This window comes from Acomys russatus, chromosome 16 (genome assembly GCF_903995435.1).
Source record: "Acomys russatus chromosome 16, mAcoRus1.1, whole genome shotgun sequence".
NCBI classification, from domain to species: Eukaryota; Metazoa; Chordata; class Mammalia; order Rodentia; family Muridae; genus Acomys; species Acomys russatus.
This window is the reverse complement of record NC_067152.1, coordinates 22735484-22760533: the sequence shown is the minus strand read 5'-3', so window position 1 is coordinate 22760533 and position 25050 is coordinate 22735484. Positions and strand designations below refer to the sequence as shown.

At 47.0% G+C, this 25050-nt stretch overlaps 1 protein-coding gene across 1 annotated transcript; it reads right to left on the bottom strand.

Moving 5' to 3' along the window:
* Positions 1–16465: 16465 nt before the first annotated feature.
* Positions 16466–17779, bottom strand: Hoxb1 (homeobox B1). The gene is made up of 2 exons (XM_051157828.1): positions 17206–17779; positions 16466–16794 (listed from the first exon to the last, which is right to left on the bottom strand). Exons 1-2 carry the CDS (start codon positions 17777–17779, stop codon positions 16466–16468), a joined length of 903 nt encoding a protein of 300 aa, XP_051013785.1.
* Between the last annotated feature and the right edge of the window lie 7271 nt (positions 17780–25050).

Genomic DNA, 25050 nt, shown 5'->3' with positions numbered 1-25050 from the left:
GGTGTGTAGCGCACGCCTTTAATCCCAGCACTTGGGAGGCAGGGGCAGGTGGATCGCTGTGAGTTCGAGGCCAGCCTGGTCTACAAAGCAAGTCCAGGACAGTCAAGGTTACACAGAGAAACCCTGCCTCAGAAAAACAAAACAAAACAAAAAAAAGAGTGAAAAGAAAAAGAAAATCATTTTAAAAGACGGTAAACAGAAAAGTCTCCCTAAAAGTTTGCATCCAAAACCGGTTCAAACTGGATCTGCCTTTTTGGTCTCCTTCCTGGATATAAGGAATATATGACTGAACAAAATCTAAGTTTAAGATTGGTCGAAGGCAGGCTGGAGAGATGACACAGTGGTTAAGAGCACTGGCTGCCCTTCGAGAGGACCCAGGTTCAATTCCCAGCACCCACATGGCAGCTCACGACTGTCTGTAACTCCTGTTCCAGGGGATCCGACACCCTCAACACAGACATACATGTAGGCCAAACACCAAATGTACATATAATTAATTAACTAATTAATTAACTAAAAGAATTGTCAAGGGCTGGAGAGATGGCTCAGTGGTTAAGAGCACCGCCTGCACTTCCAGAGGTCCTGAGTTCAATTCCCAGCAACCACATGATGGTTCACAACCATCTATAATGTGATCTGATGCCCTCTTCTGCAGATAAAGCACTCATATACAATAAATAAATCTTTAAAAAAAAAAAAAAAAAAAAAAGAATTGTCAAAGGGAAGAGAAACATATTCCACCATTCAGATTGGAGTGTCTGTAGCCCAGCGCAGATAGGGTCTGAGGTGGCTAGGTGGGTTGTTCAGAGAAGGTGTGTGCACAGGTAAAGGAGCCAGGCTGCTAAGTAGATTATTAGAAGGAGGGAGTGTGGGTGACCCAAACTGCAAAGAGTCTCAGGAATAGGCATATTCGCATGCTTACCAGCCTCTTTGGGCTTCCTCCCTAATCTCCTTCCAGTTAGCCGGCTTCTCTTTCCTTAGCCTCCACAGTCAGAGCTGGTGGAGCCTGGGAGCAGAGGAGATTTATGAAGTTTTAATTTGGCCTTATGGAAAGTCACTCTCAATCCCGCCCCTGCCCCTGTAACATTCTCAGTGTTGTTTAATGATTTTTTTTTTAACTGATTCTCTGCACAAATTGATACTCTCCTTGGTCAGGGGGCCAAGTGACTATTGGCAAAGTAAGTGAACTCCGGAAGACTTGGAGTCCCTTAGCCTGTCTGCAGGCAGGCTCCAATGTATGAAAAAAATAAAGGTTTGGTGAGACGCCCGGCTCTTGCTTTACTATTACCTATCTAATCTGCTTGATGCTTCTTACCGGAGCCGGCAAAAGCCCCGATAGAGAGCCACAGAGCAGGGCTGAAGGCCGGACTCTCCAGCTATGTTGAAAATGTCATCTGCTCTTTCTCAAATACATCTCTCTCATTCAGGTTGTTTATTCGCTGATAGCCTTTTACCTCGGCACGCACTGAGCCTCCGTGCCTTCTGTTTCTTAAAAAAAATAAAACCTCAATAAAGAGAGCGAGGCATGATGGCCCACGCCTTTAATCCCAGCCCTCGGGAGGCAGAGGCAGGCAGATCGCTGTGAGTTCAAGGCCGGCCTGGTCTACAAAGCTAGTCCAGGACAGCCAAGGCTACACAGAGAGATCTTGTCTCGAAAAAAGAAAGAAAAAAAAGGGAAGGAAAGGAAAGAGCTTGCGCTCTGCTTACTCAGAGCATGGGGTGCGGAGAGGTCCTGTTGCCTCTGTGGACTGCAAAGGTTCACGACCAGGGGGTGCCCCTGCTTTCTCCGTCCTAGCGCATCTAGACTGCAGGAAGTGATGGCAAAGAGAAAATAAACGGGCTTTCTCTGAGGGACCTGCCCAGGCACTCCCTGTGGCCAGCTACTTATCTACAGACAGCAAAAATTCTTTACAACATCTGATCAAAGAAGGGTGCTTTTTTTTTTTTTAGATGTTTCTGCATGTTCTGGATTTACTGCCCGGCTGCTGGGCTCTGCCAAGATGCCCTTATCAAGAGCCCCTTCAGAGCTTTCCAGACGGATTGCAAAGTTGGCGTATTTTTAAACAAACAGCAAGCTGGGCCCAGAATGTGGCGTCTTTGGGGCTAAAGCAACATTTGCATAAAGTAGTAGAACAGATGCCAGAGCCCAAGTGATCTACTGCCCTTATCTGGCTCCGCGTCTCTCCCTCTCCCCCTACCACATGTTAATTTTTGCTGTCAGGGCCACTGTAGTTGGCCTCAGGACCTGGGCTAAGTTATGAGGCAGGAAGCTGCTGTGGTTCCCCGGTCTCTGCCTTCCATCTGCCTGCTGCCTGCCTCTCCCGACCCCGGGTGGAAGTTAGAGATTTGGGCTTTTGATCTCCTTGTGCCCAGAGTCTTCAAAGCTCCGACCTGTTTACCTACCAAGACCTGGATCTCCAGCAACTGGAGGAAGCAGGGACAGAGATGAGATAAAAAGGCAAGGCTGATTCCTTTGAAAGCAGGCAACTGGTCAGAGCTCTGGGCTCTGATCCGGGAATGAAGACCTCTACTTTGTGTCCATGCCTGTATCATGACTGGCGCTACCTGGGAAATCACATCATGCCCTTGCCCATAAGGGAGAAGTTGGAAAGAGAAGCTGAGACAATACACACTTGTTAAAGGATGAAATGGGCAGGTGGCCTGGATCTTAAGTAGTTAAGGAATTTTAAACAAGCTGAAGCTGTAAGTCAGGAGACAGTCTGCTTCCTTCTTCCGTCACATGCCACAAGGTCCTAATTTTCATCCCTCGCACCACAGTAAACCAGGTGTGGGGACAAGACACCTGCAATCCCAGCACTAGGGAAGTAGAGGCAGGAAGGTCAGGAGTTCAAGGTCATCCTTGGCTACATAGAGTTTAAGGCCATTCTGAGTCACATAAGATCCTGCCTCAAAAACAAACAAACAAACAAAACCACACAAGCAAAAAATCATTCTGATATCTTTTTTTGTTTGTTTGTTTTGGTTTTTTTTTTTTTTTTTCCCCCGAGACAGGGTTTCTCTGTGTAGCCTTGGCTGTCCTGGACTCACTTTGTAGACCAGGCTGGCCTCGAACTCACAGCGATCCACCTGCCTCTGCCTCCCAAGTGCTGGGATGAAAGGTGTGTGCCACCACGCCCAATTCTACTTCACACTCACACACATCCCGCCCCCCCCCCCAGGATTAAACCCAGGGCATATCTCACACAGACATTGGCCATCTACATTACTGAGCCACTTTAAACCTTACCATTTCTTCTAGCTCACTGTAACATGCAAATACAAGACCCTCCTCTTCAAGATTAATCATGTTCAAAGTGCCTTACATCCTTCCTAACCTGGAGACTGGCAAGATCTCTACAGGAAAGGAAAAAAAAAAAAAAAAAAATCCCCAAACTGTGAACGAACAATAGTTTTCACAAAAGCTATGAACCAACAACACGTGACTTCAATCCAATTTACAGATATTCTTGGCCTCTACAGGCAATCTAGAAAGGGCTAGTCCCTTGGTGACTCTGCAACTCTTGGCTATTTGGGAAGTTTACTTGGAAAGGAAAAAAGAGGAGGAGGAGACACAGTGACCTATGACCCTGAGACACACGGCAGTGATCTGGTGTGGTGTGGACGTAGTTGAGACCAGGGCGAGGCGGGAACAGAAACCGCCATCCTGAACGCATTGTGTACTGCACGTGTGTGAGTTTATGTAAACGCGCGAGGGCCAGAGGCAGCCAAAGAAAGTGATATGTTGCTTTGCAGACGGTGTGATCTTGGGCGCATTACTTATTTCCTCCATGCCTCGGGCTCTTCATGTGTAGAGTGAGAATCATGACCACGCCAACCTCCCAGACACGTGGGCGAGGAATAAGAGCTAACGGCCAAGTGCTCCATAAATGTCAGTAGTGTCAACAACGATAACAAAAGTAATAACAGCTACCACCAAAAAGGGAGGTCAGGGCGAAGTGTCAGAAGAAGAGTGGAATTACCTGGGCAGCAGTGATAAAGCGGAGTTATAACACGAAGGCCTGCCCCAGCTGGGGCACCTGCGCGGCTATCCCCGGAGATAACAAGGCCCACTTCTTCTCAGCCCGAGGCACTGTTTTCTCAGCACCTGCCCACCTTTGCCTCCTCGCCCTTTATGCAGACTGCTCGGCAAGCAGCTGCTGATGTGGTGGCTCTCGTCCCGTCCCGGCGATCTGTGTGCATTCAGCACGGTATCACTGACTGATGCAACCCTAGAGGTCAAGTCGACAGAAATGATTTGCGGGAGAGTTCCTCCTATTGCTCATCAACCAGCCTGCCCCCTTAGCCATTCCCTGCCTAGGCTATCCTGCCTCTGTCAATAGAAATACAGGGCTCAGATCAAAGAAGATAGATACAGACGTAGATATAGAGTCTTTGAGTGGGTTGTGTGTGTGTGTGTGTGTGTGTGTGTGTGTGTGTGTGTGTGTGTGTGTGTACATAGCCCCACTCTACTTTCAACTGTGTTTATCACACTATATTTTATATTCATTTCTAGGCATGTCACTGAGTGGGAGATATTAACTAAGGAAGGGAGGGCAAGCTGGGGAAGGGCCTGAGAGTTAGGTCTCGGGATGGATGAACAAATGAAAGTATGTTTCTCTTGAGAAAGAAGGCTCTGGAAGTTGGCGAGGCGGCACACACCTTTAGTCCCAGCACTCAGGAGACTGAGGCAGGTGGCTCTCTGTAAGTTCCAGGCCAGCCTGCTCTATGTAGTGAGTTCCCGGGCCAGCAGAGACTACATAAAGAGACCCTGACTCAAAAAAAAAAACAAGCTTTGGGGTGGGGGTAGAGAGACGACTCAGTGGTTAAGAGTACTGGCTGCTCTTCAGAAGGACGCGAGCCCGACTCTCAGTAGCCACAAAGCAGCTCTCTGCAGTATGGAACTCCAGTTCTGAAGGATCCAATGCCCTCTTTTGGCCTCTGTGGGCACCAGGCATGCATGAAGTGCACAGATACACATGCAGACAGAAATCATCATACACATAAAATGATAAATTAGTTTTTAAACCTTTTTAAAAATAAAACTCTGGGGACCCACAGAGAAAATGTTTTCAAACATTGGAGCAATGACTTGTGGGAAAAGATATACCAATTATTTCATCAGCTCCAGAAGGGCCTCAAAGAAGTTAGGTCAATGAGTACAAGACCCCAGGAGGCACCACACAAAGAACTTCTGTCTCTGTGTCTCTGTCTCCGTCTCCGGCTCGCCCTCCCCCTCCTCCTCCCTCTCCCTTTCCCCTCCCCCTCTCTGTCCCCCTCCCTCTCCCTCTTCCTCTCTCCCAGGTGATCATCAAGATACCTTTTGTTAAAGTCAGAACTCACATGTGATGACACTCTCTCATGAGCCAGAGAGAGGATGTGGGTCAAGGTCTTCTCAACTAAGATAGCAAGTTCAAAACCAGCCTAGGATTCACAAGAGGAGATGAAAGGATGAAAGGAGATAGCCAAAAGCAATGACAGTCTGGGGTCAGCATCTTTATCTAGTGCAGGAAAAGTTCCCCAATGCCTGCCAAAGATCATGAAAAAAAAAATTTTTTTTTTTCCTGTTGCTAGAAGCAGATTTTAAAGTACTTCACCACACTTCTGCTTCTTACAGACTCCTCGAGGAAGTGGAGGCAGGGGATGTGTGAGGTGTGGGTGCCTCTAAAAGAGAGAGAGAGAGAGAGAGAGAGAGAGAGAGAGAGAGAGAGAGAGAGAGAGAGAGAGAGAGCGTGCTTAGGGAAATATCCTTTCTTACCAGGCACATCTATTGTTTAAAAAAAAAGATATTCAGCCAGGCGTGGTGGCGCACACCTTTAATCTCAGCACTCAGGAGGCAGAGGCAGATGGATCGCTGTGAGTTCAAGGCCAGCCTGGTCTACAAAGCGAGTCCAGGACAGTCAAGGCTAACACAGAGAGGCCCTGTCTCAAAAAACCTTAAAAAAAAAGAAAAAAAGATATTCATATTCAGACACCATAGGCTCTGAGAGCTTTTCTGTCCCCTGACTTCACTACCAACAACAAAGTAGGCATCACAATTCAACAAAGCACTCAGCACTCCAGGATGGATGAGGAGAAGGAAGAGACTCCAGCGGAACTGAGTCTAGATCCTTGGTAAACGCAGGAAGGTCACCTGAGTCCAGAATACTAATTCAGTTAAAGGAACGTTCTTCGGGACTTCCCTGTGACCCGAGACAAGAAGCTGAGTTACTTCTCAGTGACGGGGAAAACATTTACTCTTGTCACCCAAAATAAAGCTGACAAGTGAATGTAAAGGATTAAAGAGAGAGAACCAGGTACCCGCTTGATTCCTAAGAGAGGAATTTGGAAATGAGAGCAGCTCTAGGCCTGCACAGTGCAGAGGACACACTCAGCCAGATGCTTGGCCTCATTAAGTGAAATTTAAATGGAGGACTCTGCTTCCCCCCACCCCCACCCCCAGAAAATTGCTCAAGGGAGAGTAGAATTCGTAAAAGGTAAAGGGAGATTTTACTCTGAGGTTTTTTTCCCCCGTAATCTCCCATCCCCAAAAGAAATAGTAAAATGGTGCTTTTATAAAGGGAAAATGTTGTAATGTACTCAAAGATTGAGTTTAGTAGATTGAGTTAATGCATATTCAACCCTCCCCACCCTTGTTTTGGGGACAAAGTCTCACTATGTAGCTCCGGCTGTCCTAGAACTGACGATGTAGATCAGAAGAGCCTTGAGCTCACAAAGATTCTCCTAACCTCTGCCTTTCAAGTGCTGGGAATTAAAGGTGAGTGCCGCCATGCCACGCATTTTCGCCCTTATATTTTAGGTTGGTTTTCAGATAGAAGAGAAAGGCCTTGAACTAGCAATCTTCCTGCCTCTGCCTCCTGAGTGGCTGGGGTTCTAGGCAGGTGCCATTACTCCTTGTGTGTGTGTAGTGTTGGGGCGTTAAACCCAGGGCCTCATGAGTGCCACAGAAGCTCTCCGCAGACTGAGTTTTATCCCCAGTTCCACATTAGAAACCCTTAACCTTTTTTTTTTTTTACAGGTTTATTTTTATTTTATGTGTATGGGTGCCTTACCTCCATGCGTATCTATGCACCATGGGCCTGCCAGGTGCCCGCAGAGCCAGAACACAGTTTGGAATCCCCCTGAACTGGACTTATAATGGTTGGGAGCTGCCATGTGGGTGCTGGAAACTGAACCCAAGGCCTCTGGAACAGCAACTGGATGCTCTTTTAACTGCTAGGCCATCTCTCTAGGCCGAGATTCCTTAAAGTCTTTGACCCTGGTTAGGGTATTGAAAAACTCAAAGTTAGGTCTAGTAGTAGACAGTGCTGAATGTGTGCACTTTCCTTTTATTTTTACGTTAGCACCTTTCTTCTTTAGGGTTAAATTCAAGAGATAAAGACAAGCAATCAAGCTAGTTTTGTGTTTTTGCTTTTGCTTTTGTTTTTGTTTTACCTACTTGAGCAAGAGGACTCTGTTAGGCGACAGATCCAAAACACTCAAAAGCAAAATCAAGGAAATGGCAGCTTTCTAGAGCTTTAGTGTTCTGGGAATAACAGATAAGCAAACAGTTTGTTTGGGGTTCCTCGCTTTCACTTTCCTTTCTCTTAATTGTTGTTTTTTCCCCAAGTGTGGAGTCACAGGCAGATGAGCAAGGGTAGATGTCTTGATTCCATTCCCTCTCACTTCCATTTGAAAATATTACAAATAAACAAATAAATAAATTAGGTTAAGGGATTCTTTTAACAAAAGACCTCTTTTTCACTACCATACCTAGAACTATAGTTTCTACCCATACTTGTCTGAAGTTTTATTTTAGATCACATAAGTAAAAATACCCTCCGAAGGGTAGGAGACACAGGTCAGCAGACATGATACGGGCTTACTAACCTGTTTCCTTTGATTTTGTGGAAGGCATATCTGCAAGGCTGTGTCCAAGGTCAGTTTGTTTTCAGATAGGTAACTGAGGCTTGTTGAGGAAGGCTGACCCTCCAGAGGGAATATGTCAAGGTGTGGATTTCAATAGGTTTTCAATTAGTTTTGAAGTGTTCCCTCAGTAGGTGGGATCCTACGGACACAAGTCCCTTTCAAAGTCACTCGGCCCTTTTCCATTTCCAAAGCATCCAAATCCCTGTATTTAAATGTCCTGAATAGAGACCCTGTGTTAGATCCTGGCTTACATTGACCCACCCATCATGGGGCCCCGCCTCCACTACCCACTCCCCAACTTTCCACCCCCTCTGCCCCCTAAGCCCCACCCCCGGGCCCCGTGGCCATCCAGTCTTCCTCTGACTTTTTCTAACTTTTTCTAGTCACCCTTTGCTACCTGAAGAAGGTCTCTGTTGCCACGCTCCAACGGAGAGATCGAAACGTTGGTCATGACAAAGACTGAGGGTAAATAAGAGTACCAAGAAATGATGGAGAGAAAAATAAATAAATGAATAAAAATAAAAATAAAATAAAATAATAAAAAAGAAATGATGGAGAGAAAAAGAGGCTCACAAAGACTCTGCCAGCCTGTGTTTCCAGGAACACAGACCTAGAAATCTTTTCCTCCCCACAGCACCTTGGGCAGACTTTGCCTCTTCAGATTCCTCATCTCAGAAAACCAACAGCCCCTGGCACAGGCTTCAGGCCTCCGATTTCAAAATGGGCAATCAGAAAGCTCTTGACAAAAAGTACTCAGCCCGTGCCTTGGAGAACACGTGTTATGGAGCAAGAGTTGGGCAAGCGACCTTCTTTCTTCATGGTTTTTCCTTTCTTCTAACTTCAGCTTCTAACACCCGGTTCCTGTGGCATCAGGATCCTCGCGTGTAGATGCAAGAGGCAAGAGGAAGCCCTCAGTTCCCAGAAGTTCCCAGCCGTGGATACTGCCCTCCCACACCAGGCCTGGCGCCGGCTATCTGTTCCCCCGAATTCCATTAGATGTTGAGCTTAATGCTTCTAGGAAATGCCTCTTTTCTGATATCCAACGCAATGGTTCTCTTTAATGACACTGGAATGGGAAAAGAAAACCCACCCATCTTTAGAAAGGAGAAAATGAAGCCTCTAGTGCAGAGGATGGTGGAATAGGGGAAGGAGTGGAGAGCTTGTCTGGGACAGGAGCATCTTTCTTGGGTCTCCCTGCTAGGCTGCCTTTCTTTCCTTTGTCTATCCGTTCAAACATCCGGTGGGCCCTCGGAGCCTTTACATTTCCAAAGTCAGGTCTCTCCAACTTTCCTCTCCCGCTTGCTAAAGCCAAGGAAATCCTAAACAAAGAGTAAGATGCATGAAAGACCTCCCAAGTCAAAGTCTCTTTCTAAGCCTGCTTTCTTTTTCCTTCTTTCTTTTCTTTTCTTTTTTTTTTTTTCGAGACAGTGTCTCTTTGTGTAGCCTTGGCTGTCCTGGACTAGCTTTGTAGACCACGCTGACCTCAAACTCAGAGCGATCCACCTGCCTCTGCCTCCCGAGTGCTGGGACTAAAGGCGTGCGCCACCACGCCTGCCCGGATCACTAAGCCTACTTAAGTCTCCTGTACCTGTGGTGGTAGCGGCAGTGCCGTTAGACCTGCCAAATGTCTGAAGCAAACATTATTTCAAGAAGCATTTGGGGATGTCTGTCTGCTAGAGGGAGGATTTTGCTTTAGTGTTTGTCTATTCCACAAACACTTACTGAGCATCTGTCACAGATACTGTTCTGGGGACTAGAGTTGGGACAAAAATCCCTTCTTATCTGGCACATCACGCCCGCAATCCCAACACCCAGGTGGCTGAAGCAGAAAAAGGTTGAGAGTTGGAGGCTACCCCAAGCGACAGGGCTGAAAACCTGGCTCAGTTGGGTAGAGTTTGCCTCGCGCGCACGTGTGTGTGTGTGTGTGTGTGTGTGTGTGTGTGTGTGTGTGTGTGTCAGAGCCTGTGTACAGACTCTCAGACCAAATCCACACAGAAATGTTTGCCTTTATGGATCTTATATTCTAGAGAGTACTGGGAGATAAGAAATCAGTTTTCATGTATGCTATGAGGCACAGGTCATTTCTTTCTTCGCATTAGCTTTTATAGTGTATTTGGAAGAGTCTGGGCTGTCATGGTTTGCTAAGTTTCTCTACTAGATGGCGCGGCTTATAATAGTGATAGCAAAAGACACAGTCAGTCCTTTGAAGATGTAGACCATCTCCTCTACCCAGCCACGCAGCTCCGTCTCAGCCCAGGTCTATAACCTCTCTCCTCCAAAAGGCTGTCATTTTTTCAGTCTATCCTGCTCTCCTGGAGACCCATGCTGCTGGTCCAGCAAGAGAGACCAAAGCATGACCCCAGGACCATAGCCCTTCCTCCCCCCCTACCTGCCCCTCCTGCCCTTCTGGCTTCAGCAATCTCCTGGACTGACAGTTTTCCAGCGCTGGGGAGTTGTGGGGGGGGGGGAGGGTGCAAGCCATTTCAGAGCTGAACTCTCCATGAACCAGGAAAAGAAGGGGGTGGGGGCAGCAGGAGGAGAGACAGCAGACAGCAAGGGCAGGCCAGAGAGGCCAGTCTTCTGAGCAGCTTCTCTGGCTGAGTAAATATTGAGCTGTGGCATCTCCAAGGTGGGGGTTGAAATGGAGCTGTCAAGGCAGAGTAAACTGAAGGAGCATCTGGCCTCTGGGGAGCAGAGAGTGCATACTTTGCTGCCTCCCTCCTCAACTCTCCTCCAGGCAGAAGAGGCTGCAGGATGTGGAACAATCTGGACCCATGCAAGGGATCATGAGAGCATGAAGGAAATGGAGAAGTGGCTTCAATTAGCTCTAACTAAGCCAGTAGAATAGATTCAACAGAATGCCTTCCTTCCCAAATTATCCCTCCACCCCCAAGCTTCCACATTTTCTTACATTCATCTCTTCTATCCTCACAGAAAAGACTGGGTTAAGGGGCAAAGGAATATGTCTGTCCATTTGTATTAAATACTAGAAAAGTTGGCTCAGAGAAATGTGGTGGCCTTTTCAAGGTTACAAAAGAGGCCCTCTGTAAAGTAAACTCCTATCTCCTGACCTCCACTGAAATTTTTTCTTCTGATCCATTTCTTTTTCAGCCAAGACAATGACAATAAATGAAGGCCAGGAGGTCAGCCTTTGAGCTAAGGCTGTTTGTTGAGCCTTTCTAGTTTTCTAAGATTTAAAGGCTCTCCATCTCCAAGTCCTGTTGCATCCCAGACATACTGGTCAGATAACACGGGTTATCCAGCCATCTGAGACATGAGTTAAGTCATATAAGGTAGGTAGTCCAAAGAATTCCTTGGAGCCAGAGTTAAGTCACCAGGGGAAAAGTTGATACAACTACAGGGAGCCCCAGCCTCAGGGACTACAGTGAGAATGTGTACCTGTAGTTATGTGGTGAAGTGGTCCTGTCAAGAATATCTCTCCTGGGGCTGGAGAGATGGCTCAGAGGTTAAGAGCATTGACTACTCTTCCAGAGGTCCTGAGTTCAATTCCCAGCAACCACGTGGTGGCTCACAACTATCTATAATGTGATCTGATGCCCTGTGTACACACAGGCAGAACATTGTATACATAATAAATAAATAAATAAATAAATAAATAAATAAATAAATAAATCTTTTTTTAAAATATCCCTCCTGGGCTGGAGAGATGGCTCAGAGGTTAAGAGCACTGGCTGATCTTCCAAAGGTCCTGAGTTCAATTCCCAGCAACCACATGGTGGCTCATAACCATCTGTAATGAGATCCGGTGCCCTCTTCTGTTGTGCTCAATACTGTATAAATAATAAATAAATCTTTAAAAAAAAGAATATCCCTCCTTGGGAAGCTTCCTTCACCTTTATGATAAAACAGCATTCCGTGGGGCTCCTCTGTATCCTTTCATTCATAATTATTCTATTTCTTAACAAGTCCTATAGCTTGAGTGCCAAATGGGCCTGCTGGTTCATTGTAAGGGATGAAGGCTAGAGGATGCTTCTATTATGCCAAGGCTGTAAATAACTTGGTGTAAGAGAGTAATAGGAAATATATTCCTGTGGTCAATAAAATAAGAAATTTCTCTGCATACTTAACTATGTGCCTGACAGCATTCTGAGTACTTCTCCTATACTATGCTATACTGTACTGTACTGTACTATACATTATATGGGCTTCCACACCTTCTACATTATATCTGAAGGACTGTAAGGCCAAGGAAACAGACTGTCATAAGCTCACCCAGCCAGTTGAATGGGGACCAAACTGAAAAATAAGTTGTAGTTCGGGATGTTTGTCGTCCACCACTCTAACCAAGAATTGAAAGCATCCATCTCCAAAAACAAAACAAAGGACAGTTAAAGACTTGCTGTCCATCTTTCTATAATGTAGGGGGCAAGTGGGCAGCAGGGAGAGGCTGAGATACCTCCTTAATGGGTAGTTAGGATGATAAAATGAAAAGGGAGAAGAAAAAAAAAAAGGAGTAGAAATCTCAGCTAGATGACCCAAGGTGCCCTGGGCCACTAATAAGGGAACTCTATACACCTATACACCTGCCAGGTGTTGCTGGTGGCACGCCCAAGATACTCCCTGCAGTAGACCAGGACTGTGGCAGGGAAGCAACTACATCCCTTTATAGAGTAATAGTTGTTCTAACTCACATTTATTTATGAAACATTTTACATGTGTTACCTGATCTAATTGCAACATCAGCCCTGTGAGATTGATGCCCACCTTATCCCCACTTTGCAGACAATGAAACTGGATACAAAGAAATAGACCCCTTGGCCAAGATCACAAAGCAAGCAAGGAGCAGGGCTTAGGCTTTGCCATCAGTAACCTGGATATTTTCCCATGATCCTCTGTTCTAGACCATTCTGAGCTTCATCATCTATTCCCTCCACTCTGCCCTGACTCCCACCAGCCACCCCAGGGTACTGTCACAAGAAATGTCCATAGTAAAGAAATCCTGGGGTTACAAGTGAAAGAGAGGTTGGGGGTTTTCAAAATCTTTCTTCCTTACCCACGAGATCAAAGGGCCTCACATTGAGAGAGCAAATGTTGAGGGAAAAGGGGCAAGTAAAAAGGGGAAAACTTCACACTTGGACTGAGAACAGATGGCGTAGAGCGGGGTGGAACCCCACTTCACTGTCCACAAGACGGGAGGCTGGAGATCCAAAGGGTTAGGCTCCTCAGAAACAGTAACAGACTTTCCACCAGCCCTAAGAATTTTCCCTCCGCGGATCACTGTGAGTTCGAGGCCAGCCTGATCTACAAAGCGAGTCTAGGACAGCCAAGGCTACACAGAGAAAGCCTGCCTTGAAGAAAAAAACAAACAAAAAAAAATGAGAAAACAAAACAAAACAAAACACCCCAAGATTATAGGAGAGGGACTCATTTGTAAAACTGGATTTAAAAAAAAAAAATCCTGTAAGTGAAGACGTTGGAGTAGATGGCTTTGAATTTGTGCACACAGGGCGGGAAACTCCTCTGTGGGAAGTGTGGAGGTGTCTGTGAGTGGGGTATTTGGGTATCTATTTTGGAGAGCTTGACAGTACAAACTGCTGATTTGGGTCAATTGGAGCAAACACTAGGCCCTCTTTTTGACAACTGTAAGAAAAGACTACACCATAATGTTTTGTTTTGTTTTGTTTTGTTTTGTTGTTCGCTCCAAACACCTTCCTGTAGACCTATTCCAGGGCTTCGGATTGGAAGTGGGATTCAAGCAGGAGAGTGAATTGAGTCTGAGTCTTTGTATCTAGCAAGGTGGAAGGCTCTCACCCATCGAGGGTTATTTTGAGCCTGTCTCTTATTAATGAACAACTGATTACACACACACACACACACACACACTTTCCCTAGAGGAATCTGATGGTTCCTTCTGCTAAGACCAAAAATCAAAGACTTCAGCCTTCTGCTTTTCTCCAGGCCCTTTGATCACACTTCCCCCCAGGGACTGTTTCAACTCCACCATCCTTGTATGCCAGCCTTGCCCTAACCACTGCCCCTCCCTCTTTCTGCTCACTTGTCTATAGGGCCTGACAGTTGGAGGCTCCATAAACACCCCCAAGCAAGAGGTTCTAACCAGTTGGTATTAAATGACTTCAAGCAAGGGGAAATTTGTTTCAAAGACACTTGCTCTGTCCTCTCCTGTCAAGGTGACCCCTTTGGGGGAAGCCAAGCTTGATGGCAATTTCAATTAAATGGAGAAAAGCAGCTAATAGATTTTCCCCCCTTTTAAGACAGGGCAAGAAAGCAACCTCTGGGAAAGCAGGCCTTCCTCTTGAATGTTTGTCTTCCTCTCCAGCTGAGCTGTGCAATTATTGATAACGTTGCCTCTTCGCCTAATGGCACCAATTTCATGAGGAAACAAATGCTTAGCATTGCTTACAAGCAGTCTGGTCCTTTTGGCTGCCTGTCTTCTTTTCAAAGGTCATGAATTAAATGAAGTGGGGTGGGGTGTTCAGATAAGACCTGTCTCCCTCATCGCTGCACCCCAGGGGTATGGTCCTGGCCCTAAAGCTTAGGCAATCTTCGGGTCACCAGAATCAATAGACCAGGCCCAGAGCCTGGAGCCCCATGTCATTTCCATGAAACTCTGGAGCCTAGAGCGATGGCAGTTTGCCACCTCCGCGGAGCTTCCAGAGGAGGGGGGGGGGGGACCTGCCTCTGCTTACTAAAGCTTTGCCATTGGCACCTCAGAGGAGACAATAGTTGCCCCCTCTGGGCGCACCGCAGGCTTGTTTGGAAAGCCCAGAGGCGCTTAGAGGTAAAAAGGTCAGCTCAGGACCCTGGCTTACCTCGGTTGCCTCTGTCCACCCCCAGGACCCCACTGGCCACCCAATCACCAGCACCTCCCCCATCTACCTCCAGGGACATACTTATCCCCACTCCCCCCACACCCCTCCCAAGGCCACCTCCTTCCTGTTCCCCAGAACCTTGCTTGAGCCCCAGTCGGATGACAGGCTGGTGGATTGCAGTTGACTCAGTCAATCCAGTGTGGGAGGGCTGGGGTTGGGTCTTCATGTATATGCTGTTGAAAAATTTGCTAATGACCTATCTTCTGACTCTCTGGCTCTCCCCACCACCACCACCACCACCACCACCACCACCAAGCCTGATCTCTTTACAGTTTCCAGGGTCCAGTTCAAGTCCTAGAGAGGAGTTGGGAGGGGTAGAGACAGAAACAAAGGAAACAGGTAGATTCCCCTGTGCTGTCCCCCCCCTCCATCCTGAAATTTCACCCTCTTTCAGGCATCTCAAACATATCTGTTTCTTCTTTTCCTGCCCCTTTCTCAAAACCATTTCAGAACTATCTGGTTTCACCATCTTTCCATCATGTGTTTCTGGATTCTCTATTTAAAAAAAAAAAAAAAAAAAAAAGACCAGTGGACTACTAGGTATCTGGGACCCACTTCTGCCTTGGCTGGAACCCTGTCCTTTCTCATCATCTCAGCCTTTCCTGGCCCAAGCAGTTAATGGGCTGGCGGAGTTCACAGCACCTCCTCCACCCCAAGATGGAGAAGCAGAAGCCAAAAGAAAGAAGGAAACGGACTTTATTGAAACGAGGTAGTTGCAGACACATAAGAGAACCTGGCTGGCTTGGAGCTTGGTTTTTCCAGAAACTCAAAAGGCCTCCAAGGTTCAGAGAAGTGTTTGAAGCTGCTGGGAACTCAGTCCTGGACCTCCCCAGGCTGCCCCAAGGGTAGGGTGGTGTAACGGAGAGGAGAGTCCCCGGGAGGCAATAAATAGGGGGAGGGAAGGGGGAGTGCCCACCCCTTCCTAGTTGAGGCTTCCTTGAGGCAGTCCTTGCGGATGATGCTCCAGCAATCTCTGTAGTGCCAAGTTCCAGAACACTTTGGTGGCTTAGTGATGGAGCTGCCTCGTGGGAAGCTCCTGAAGGCTGAATTAGTGCAATAGAAACGTGCCAGGAAAGGGTTTGTGGGTTTACTTGGGATGAGGTGTTCTTTTGTTTGTTTGTTTTTTGTTTTTTGTTTTTGTTTTTGTTTTTGGTGTGTCACAAGGCAGTCGGTGCTATCGTAAGGGCTTCTGGTGGGCTGACTGGATCCAGGATTAAGAGTAAGGATCCGTGGTGATGAGCCTGCACTCAAACCTGTCCTCCATGGGAAAAGCCCGAGGACTCTCTTTATCCCAGGCCTAGAAAGGAGGAGAGTTGGAGGTGAGAGCACTCAAGGAGAATTCTCCAAGCTCAAAGGCACAGAACTCGTTGGAAGGGAAAGGAAAAGCCAGGAGGATGGGCTGACTGCTTCTACCCCCTCCCCACGTGTTGACATTGAGCCAATCTCTAGATCAAAGACAAAAGGCCTTTGATGGGGTGGGTGCTCCCCCAGGTTTCAAGACTTGTAGGATCCCTGGCTATCAGTCAGTCATTCCTCCAACCCTAGACTTGAGAGGGGGAAAATGTTTTCCCCACTCCTGCCCAGCTTCCTAGGCAGCTCTAAACTGGTTCCTCGGCCTTGAGGAGCATCACTAGGGCTGTGAAGTTTGGGAGAGTGTAGGAGAGGTCGGGGGTTCAGCGCTGGAAGCCGGATCACTTTGGAAGTTCAACTCAAGAGGTGATGGAGCCGGGCGAGGCTTCCGGGGACGTGCAGGTGGACTGGTCTGAGGCGTCCCCTGACGCTTCCTTGGGGCCACCTGGAGGGGCTGCAGGCACCCTGCCCCCCTCTCGCTCGCGTTTTTTCTGCTTCATGCGCCGGTTCTGGAACCATATCTTCACCTGTGTTTCGTTGAGCTCCAAGGTGGCCGCGATCTCCACCCTCCGGGCACGGCTCAGGTATTTGTTGAAATGAAATTCCTTCTCCAGCTCGGTCAGCTGGCGCGTGGTGAAGTTTGTGCGGAGGCCACCGGGAGCACCCAGTCCCAGCTCCGACACCTTCGCTAGGGGCGGGGCGGAGAGAAAAGCCACGTCAGTCCCCTCACCTCTTTCTCCCTCCCCCTCCACTCCTCCTAGTCCACCCTGTGCCCTCATCCATCACTACCCAAAGTAAGTCTCTAGGTAGCACCACACACGCCCTCCGTTCGTTATTTCCAAATCTAGAACCAACTCACTTTCGGAGAGAAACATGAAGCTCTGTCTCCAAACTGGGAGCACAGACAAGAAAGTAGGTTGCGGAGACCTCTTTAGGGAGACGCCCCGAATTTACCCAGTGGGAAAATCTTTGCTGACCTGAGCCCGGGAAGGACTTACCTGCCAATACCAAAGCAGCTGAAGGGATGAACCAAGCTCTGGCTCAGGCCCCTCCACGCATGCTTGAGCCAAGGCGAGGAAATGACCACTCTGAGTCCTACCTGTCTTAGGTGGATTTCTCTTGACCTTCATCCAGTCGAAGGTCCGGGGAGTGAGAGTGCCGGGTTCTGACGAGCAAGATGATTCCTTGTCCTCAGAAAGGAGATCGTAGGCTGGTGCAAAGTTTGTCGTCTGCTCAGTTCCGTAAGGGGCCTGCGGCGGAAGATATGGCCCTGGGCCGACTCCACCCGCTCCGTAGCTGTCGGGCAACCCCCCTAGCTGGGCTCCGTAGCTCGATGGATGAAAATAGCCTCCATCCCCTTCCGACTGACCCACAGAATAATACTGAGAAGGCCCAAAGCTCGGGTTGCAGGCTGTTGGGGCGTACCCCGAGGGAGCAGAGGTGGGAAAGGACACCCCCAGGGATGAAGGCGGCTGCTGGACAGGATACCCCGAGTTTTGTTGGAGCGCTGAGTTGGGCAGCCCTCCACCATAGCGGCTCTCCCCTCCGTAGCTGTCAACGGCCGCCGCCGCCGGAGCTGAGCTGTGGGAAAAGGAGGTTGGGGCGCTGTAGGCGCTGGGTCCCCGGTTACAAAGTGGGTACTCTAAAAAAGAATTCATCCTATTATAGTCCATGTAGAGGCCGAAGGAGGGTCGGGCCGTTTGGGGGAGACACCCTCTTGCCCTACAACCTTTCGGCAGTATGTCACAGAGCCTAGGCTTGAGTCCATGGCCTGGGCCAGCTTGGCCGGCCAGCGCTCCCCTAGGAAGGGGATAGAGAGTGGGGGTGGGGGGGCACATGTGATCTCTCCCAGGCCAATGGGCTAAGCGGGCCAGAGTTTGGCAGCCCCGGCGCCCATCCATCACCCCCCAAGCATTAGCATGACAAAGACACTTCAATCACCCTGAGCCCATCCATCTGAGAACGACAAGGAAGCGTCAAAAACATCTTTCTTCAAAGACTTTTCGGAAAGAAGGGACCAGAGGGAGAGGTGGTGGGGGGGGGGGGGACAAGTTGGAAGAATATTCAAGACTTTACTCCCCTCCCAGCCCCCCCAAGGCCTTCAATAGGTTCCTGAATTATTAGATTAAGATAAATTCAACCCAGCTGCCCCGCACTCTTTTCTCCGCTCAAAGAAGGCTACCCCCACCCACCCCAAGGCTGTAGAGGTAGAGGTGGGAGAGCCAGACTCCTTACTTTGCCCTGAATCACCATCCCATGTGTCTTTTCTCCCCAGTTTGTCTTAGGATGATGTGCTAGGACAGCCTGGTGAGGTATGCTATCTTGGGGCAAAAGAATGACTAGGAAGGGAGGGAGACTGTAAAAACAGCTCAGGGTGTGAGCCAGGGTCTAAACTCCAGAAGGATTCATTAGAAATCAAGGGGAGGGAAAATGGCATTTCAAGGGAACCAGCGAGGGTTGCAGAAACAACGGGGAAGGGAAGATGAGTGCCGCCCCGTTCCCCTCTCCATCTCTCTGCATAAACACTCTCTCCTCGTTCACACATCCATTCCTCTCCCTCAGCCTCTCTTTATATTCTCCCTGACACAATTCATCTCTCTGTTCGTCCATCTCTCTCCATATTTATATTTGCTCCCTACCTATCCATCAACTCATCTCTCTAGATGTATTTATCCTCTCTCTAGCCATCCATAGCTGTAGCTGGCTCGCTCACTCAGACTTAAATAACTCTCTATATCTCTCCAGAGAGCAGCAATGAGAAGATCCAGGTGATATTTACAGAGGAGGAAGGGAGAAGGAGACTTTTATTCTCTTTTCAAATGTGCTTAAAACTAGCAAAGACTCCGCATCTCTGGTTTTCTCCTCTCTCTCTCTCTCTCTCTCTCTCTCTCTCTCTCTCTCTCTCTTATCTTTAGTCTCTCTAAAAGGTTTTTTTTTTTTTTTAATCCCAACCATCAAATGTGTATGCTAGTTAAGTCTTTATGATTATTCAAAATTTCCATGAATGTTCTAGAATAAATAGGCGGGGTTTAGTTTACTCAGAGAATGGGAGAAATAATGCAGAGCTTCTAACTTAAGACTTAGAAGTGGAGTTCACCTTTTCTCTCTCTCTCTCTCTCTCTCTCTCTCTCTCTCTCTCTCTCTTTTCTTTCTTTCTTTCTTTTTGAGTTAAGGTTGCGGGGAGGGAAAACAGGAAGTGCCTCGCTAACTCTCTCGGGATTAGAAGAGACGCTCTTGGGTAGAGCCCATTGATGCCTCCTCCTCCAGACTCGGGAGGACAAGAATCCAACACCCACTCTCATTTGTAACTTGTCAGGGTGTCTGCCCTGACCACAGGCCTGGGGGTCTGAGCTAGGGCAAGTCCAGGAGGGCAAGAGTTCAGGGAGGGATCTCAGTAAACAGTGGCGCTCAGGGAAGGAAGGCAAAGCAGGTGGAACAGGTCTGGGGCAACCCTTGAAACCTCCCAGGTTTCCTTATCCTAAAAAGGCCTGGCCTGAATTCCTCCCTCTTTAAGGACCCCGGCCCGCTCCCACCCCAAGTTGTCTCCGCCTCTACTCCTCTACGTCTGTCCACCTTGCTGGCTCCCCCAACCCCCAGCCCCCAACCCCCAGCCCCCAGCCCCCAGCCCCCAACCCCCAACCCCTGCTTCTGCCGTCCCTGTCTGGCTCTCTAGTCTCCTCGCCTCTTTCTATTTCGCGTTATCAGAACCACTGCCTTGCTCTCCTCTAGCAGCTGTAAGCCCTGCTTAGCCCTCTGGTAGAAAGAGCTCAAAACACTTTTCTGACACCTCATCCTGTTCCCTCTTCATATTACACGCTGTTTTTTTTTTTTAGATCCAGACAGTTAGCAGCTTCTTCAGAAGATGAGTGTGCAGTGCTCACTTGCCAAAGGGTTGTGTGCAGGGGACAAAGGAGACCGGAGATGCAAAGGACTGACTGAACGTCAGGAAGTGAGAGTGAGGTGGGAGGAAACAAGTTTCTTCCTACTTCATTCACACTTGGGGGGTAGGGAGGATGAGGACATTATACTTTCTCTCACACTTTTCCTCTTGTTTTAAGACGTGCTGCATGGAAGAAGAGGATGGGGCCCTTAAAGGTAGAGATTGGGCATCATTTCCTAGACCCCAATCTGAGCTAGGCCCCTTCATGAGGAGACTGACCTACTTCCTACTTCACGACCTATCCTTCCCTCATCTCAGGAAGAAATTTCTTTTTTCTTTCTTTCTTTCTTTCTTTCTTTCTTTCTTTCTTTTTTCTTCCGGGATAGGGTTTCTCTGTGTATCCTTGACTGTCCTGGACTCACTCTGTAGACCAGGCTGGCCTCGAACTCACACCTGCCTCTGCCTCCCGAGTGCTGGGATTAAAGGTATGTGCCGCCACTGCTCCACTGGAAGAAATTTCTCACCTAAGTCCTTGACCTGATTTAGGAACCAATTTGGCATCTAAAGGAAGAAGCAGACCCCAGAGGTGTTTAATAAACCGCATGCAACTGTCTGGGGGTTGTGGGGTGCATTTCCCCTCTAACAGTTGAACTCGGTGTCACCTATGGGCAGCTATTAATGACAGGAAGAAAAGAAAAAAGGCTGGGTCAAAGGTCCTTCAAGTCACAGTCAATGCAGACACTGTTTGGTATCTGGATTGAGGCCCAGGCTGTACCTCAAGTCTCTAGATGTGTTTGCTAGGCTGTCTAGTTCAACCTTGCCACTCTTCTGTCTGGTTAGCAAGTACATAAAACCTTTCCAAAACTGCCAAGCATGGTGGTGCAGGCCTTTACACCTAGCACTTGGAGACAGAGGCAGATGGATCTCTGTGAGTTCAAGGCCAGCCTGGTCTAATAGCAAGTTCCTAGCCAGCCAAGGCTGCATACATTGTAAACGCTTATCTCAAACAAAGAAAGAAACAAACAAACAAACAAAGCCCTCACCAAAATTCCTGCTGGCTCTTGAAGTTCTGGCAGAAAAGACTGGAAACCTAGCCGTTCATCTCCCTGGCTCCCAATTCTAGAGCTTTCTTTTCTTTTTTGTTTTTGTTTTCATTTGTTTGTTTGTTCATTTGGGTTTGGGGGTTGTTTGTTTATTTATTTATTTTTAGGGGTTTTTGTTGGTTTTCGTTTTTCAAGACAGGGTTTTTCTGTGTAGCCCTGGCTGTCCTAGAACTTACTCTGTAGACCAGGCTGGCCTCGAACTCACAGATCCCCTGCCTCTGCCTCCCAAGTGCTGAGACTAAAATTTTCTAACTAGTTTACTGAAATTCTCCTGAGGGTCTGAGTGAATCCAACACCCCAAAATGAAATAAAGTTGATTTCCTACTGTATATAATGTGCTTAGACACATATAGAGAGCATAGGCATATTTAGATCTAAAATTGTCTTGTGGTTATGTTTTGTTTTTAAGACAGGCTCTTCTGTAGCTCAGGCTGGCTTTGTGCTTGCTCCGTAAATGAGGATGGCGTTGAACTCCTGATGATCCAGCCTCTGCCTGACTAGTGCTGGCCTTAACATGTGCGTTGTAATATGCCTGGGCTAAAACTCTTCGGGGTCTCTGGTCCGAGTGCTAAGAATACAGACAAGGGAGATAGTCTAACCTGAAGAAGAATATTTTTAAAACATACATTTTAGATTCTGGTCCTTTTGGTTAAAGAAGCTGCATGGGATGGGAAGCAGGTGGAATTGGCAAAAATCAGTGTAACAGGACCTCAGGCACATCTGTGTGCTCATCCCAGCCCAAATACCGGCAGAAACTCAAAATCAATAGCCAGTACTTCAGAGTAAGAAGAATATGTAAGGTTATCATTTTCCCAGTACAGGAAATAGCATCTTGCTGCCACAGAAGGGACACAGTGTGGACCCACTGTCATCCCTTAGTACCTATGCTAGTTCAAGTGTCATGGATCTGGTTGAGACTTCAGGCAGTGGGTATTACAACGCCATAGTGTGAGTCCTAGACTCATCTGGAGTACTTGGGCTTCAGTCCTTGCTTGGCCATTTTTTAATATTAGGGCTCTGGACACGTTCCTTGACTTCTCTAAGTCTCAGCCTCAAAGAAGAAGAATGGGTTTAATATGACTTTTTCTGCTGCAGTGTTAGTAGGAGTAAAGCAAACAAGAAAGCACCAACCATAGAGAATTCTGCAGATGCATGATAATAGCATTATATGCTCACTCTGAAATCGTACAAGTCAGTCTTCTGCTTTTTAATATGACTAGCATATTAAAATATGGAAATAGGAGATGGGAGAAGAGCATATGTGCCATCCTTTTATGTAACGCATCGCCATATATTACACAATATGCATTGTGTATCATATGCAAATTTCATTGAAAATGGAGAGGGTTGGCCCTAGTTAGGCAGCCGGGTTTTCTTCTAAGCTAAAGCAATTTTTGTTTCATATTATTTTAGGTTTTGCTTTCAAATTCAAGCATAGTACTTAACAAAGAACTCACATGATTAAAAAAAAAACTGCAGCAGGGAGGTTTAAATTTACATATTAGAAAAGAAAGTCTTGATTTTCCAAGTATTTAATGGAAGTTTTCTGGAGAGGGTGGTGTTTCTTGTCTCACGGTATGTGCCTTTGAAAGCTGTCCTTTTGAGAGGTGGAGTTAGAGAGTTTAGTAGGATGCAGGCTGAACTCATGTCTGGAGTGAATGACGAGTGAGCACATGATCAAATAGCAATTTAGGTAGTTCTGGAAGGAAAGCTTAGCTTGTGGTGAAGAATTTCAATATTTTTCTGTCTGATTAGGGTTATCCATTGCTGAGAATATAGTGTAGACATAGAGCACTTGCTTGGTAGGCCTGAGGCCCTGGGTTCAATTCATAGTAATGTGAAAATTAACATTGGTAATAATAAAGGAAAATAGTAGGGGCTGAAGAGATGGCTCATTGGTTAAGAGCACTGGCTGCTCTTCCTGAGAACCTTGTTACAATTCCCAGCACCCATAAGCCAGCTCACAACCTTTAATAACTTCAGTTCCAGAGATCTAACGTCCTCATCTGGCTTCTAGGGGGCAGTAGGCACACACATGGTGCACAGACATGGAAGAGGGCAAAACATACATACAAATAAAATTAAATAAGAAAATGAGCAGACATAATGAAGCATGTCTTTAATCCTAGCACTTGAAAGGAAGAGGCAGGCAGATCTTGTTAGGTCAAGGCCAGCCTGGTCTACATGGTGAGCTCCAGGACAGCCAGAGCTGTCTTGTGAGACCCTGTCTCAAAAAATTAACAACAACAACAACAATAATAATAATAATGTTTAGTCAAATATGGAGGGATTTTTCTTCTTTTCTGTCTTGGGAAAGCTGTTGTTTTGGTTTTTGGCTGGTTGGTTGGTTGATTGGTTGGTTGGTTTTGGAGACAGAGTTTCTCTGTGTAGCCCTAGCTGTCCTGGAACTCCAACTTTAGACCAGGCTAGCCTCAAACACAGAGATCTGTCTGCCTCTGCATCCCAAGTGCTGGGGATTAAAGGCACGAGCCACAGAGCCTGGCCAAATGTAATATTTTTGGCCAAAATATATACTTTGGAAAGCTTATCAAAACTTGATCAAGGGACTGACTGGCAAGATGGTTCAGTGAGTAAAAGTGCTTATTGCTAAGCTTGACCGTCGGAGTGCAATATCTGTGATTCACAAGTTGTCTTCTGACCTCTATATTTGCTCCTTGCACATGTACACACACTAAATAAATCTAATTTTTATCTTGAAAACAAAAACAAAAAGACCAGGCGTGTGAGAGACGGCTTAGCAGTTAAGAACACATATTCTTGCGGAGGACTAGGGTCAGTTCCCAAAACCCCCCATGACAGCTCACCACCATCTGCAGCTCCAGTTTCGGGGGGTCAAGCACCGCCTCTTCTGACCTCTACGGGTCATATATGCACAGGTACACACAAAAAAATATTCATTAAAAACTGATTACAGGCCTGGTGAAATAGCCCAGTGGCTAAAATCCCTTTCTGTGCAAGCCCAACAACCCAAGTTCAATGTCCGGAAGCCACACATAAAGGTAGCAGGGAAGAATCAGTTCCACAAAGTTGTCTCTAACCTCCACACACTAGCCAAGGTCTGACTACCACACCTTCTCACACATATACAATAATAATAATAATGATAATAATGATGATGATGATGATGATGATAATAATAATAGTGGTGATGGTAATACATAGTAATAATTAATAATAATTTAGAACTGGATGGCCATCCAAATTGGCATTTCTGCAGTAGTGACTAGAAGCTGTAGTCTGCAATAGAACTGACTCCTTCCCTGTTCACTCTGTCCTCTGTGGAAGGCCTGTTGAAATCCCTGCTCACCATAGACAGTGGAGAACTGGGAGTGGCCAGGAGGAGTTCAAAGGAGGGTCTGGGTTGTAGTGGCCACAGGAGGCAGAAAGGCCCCAGAGGCCACCTTCTGCAAGGCGAGGGCATGCATTTGATTGACAGCGCATCTCAAGAAGCTATACAGCAGGACCCATGATACTTATCAGAGGGTCGGGAAAAATGGTGGCCACCAGAGTTCTTCAGGGCTGTTTTGGGAACTTCATAGTGCCTATGTTTTGACACCCAGTAACTGGACAAAAAGTCTATTATACAGTGTGCCAAATAATCTCGGTGGTTCTTCTTAAACGAAATGGCCTACTCCTTTTAAATAATAGTAAACATAGTCAAATATTGGGCAAGATGGCGAAGGATGAAAGCCACAGAAAGACTTGGCTAGGACACTTTTGAATACTTGTATTTAATGACTGTGTAGCTCCTGGCACATAACACTGTATCCAGTGACATGCTTGTTGAAAAGATGTTTAAAAAAAAAAATCATGGCGTGATTGTAGGTGTAAAGATACACCTTACAATTTGTTAAAATGGTCCCAACCAAAAGTGTGGAGGTAGGCTACTGTCAAACGTCAAAAATCACATTAGAGCATGCAACCCCAGCCACAATAAATT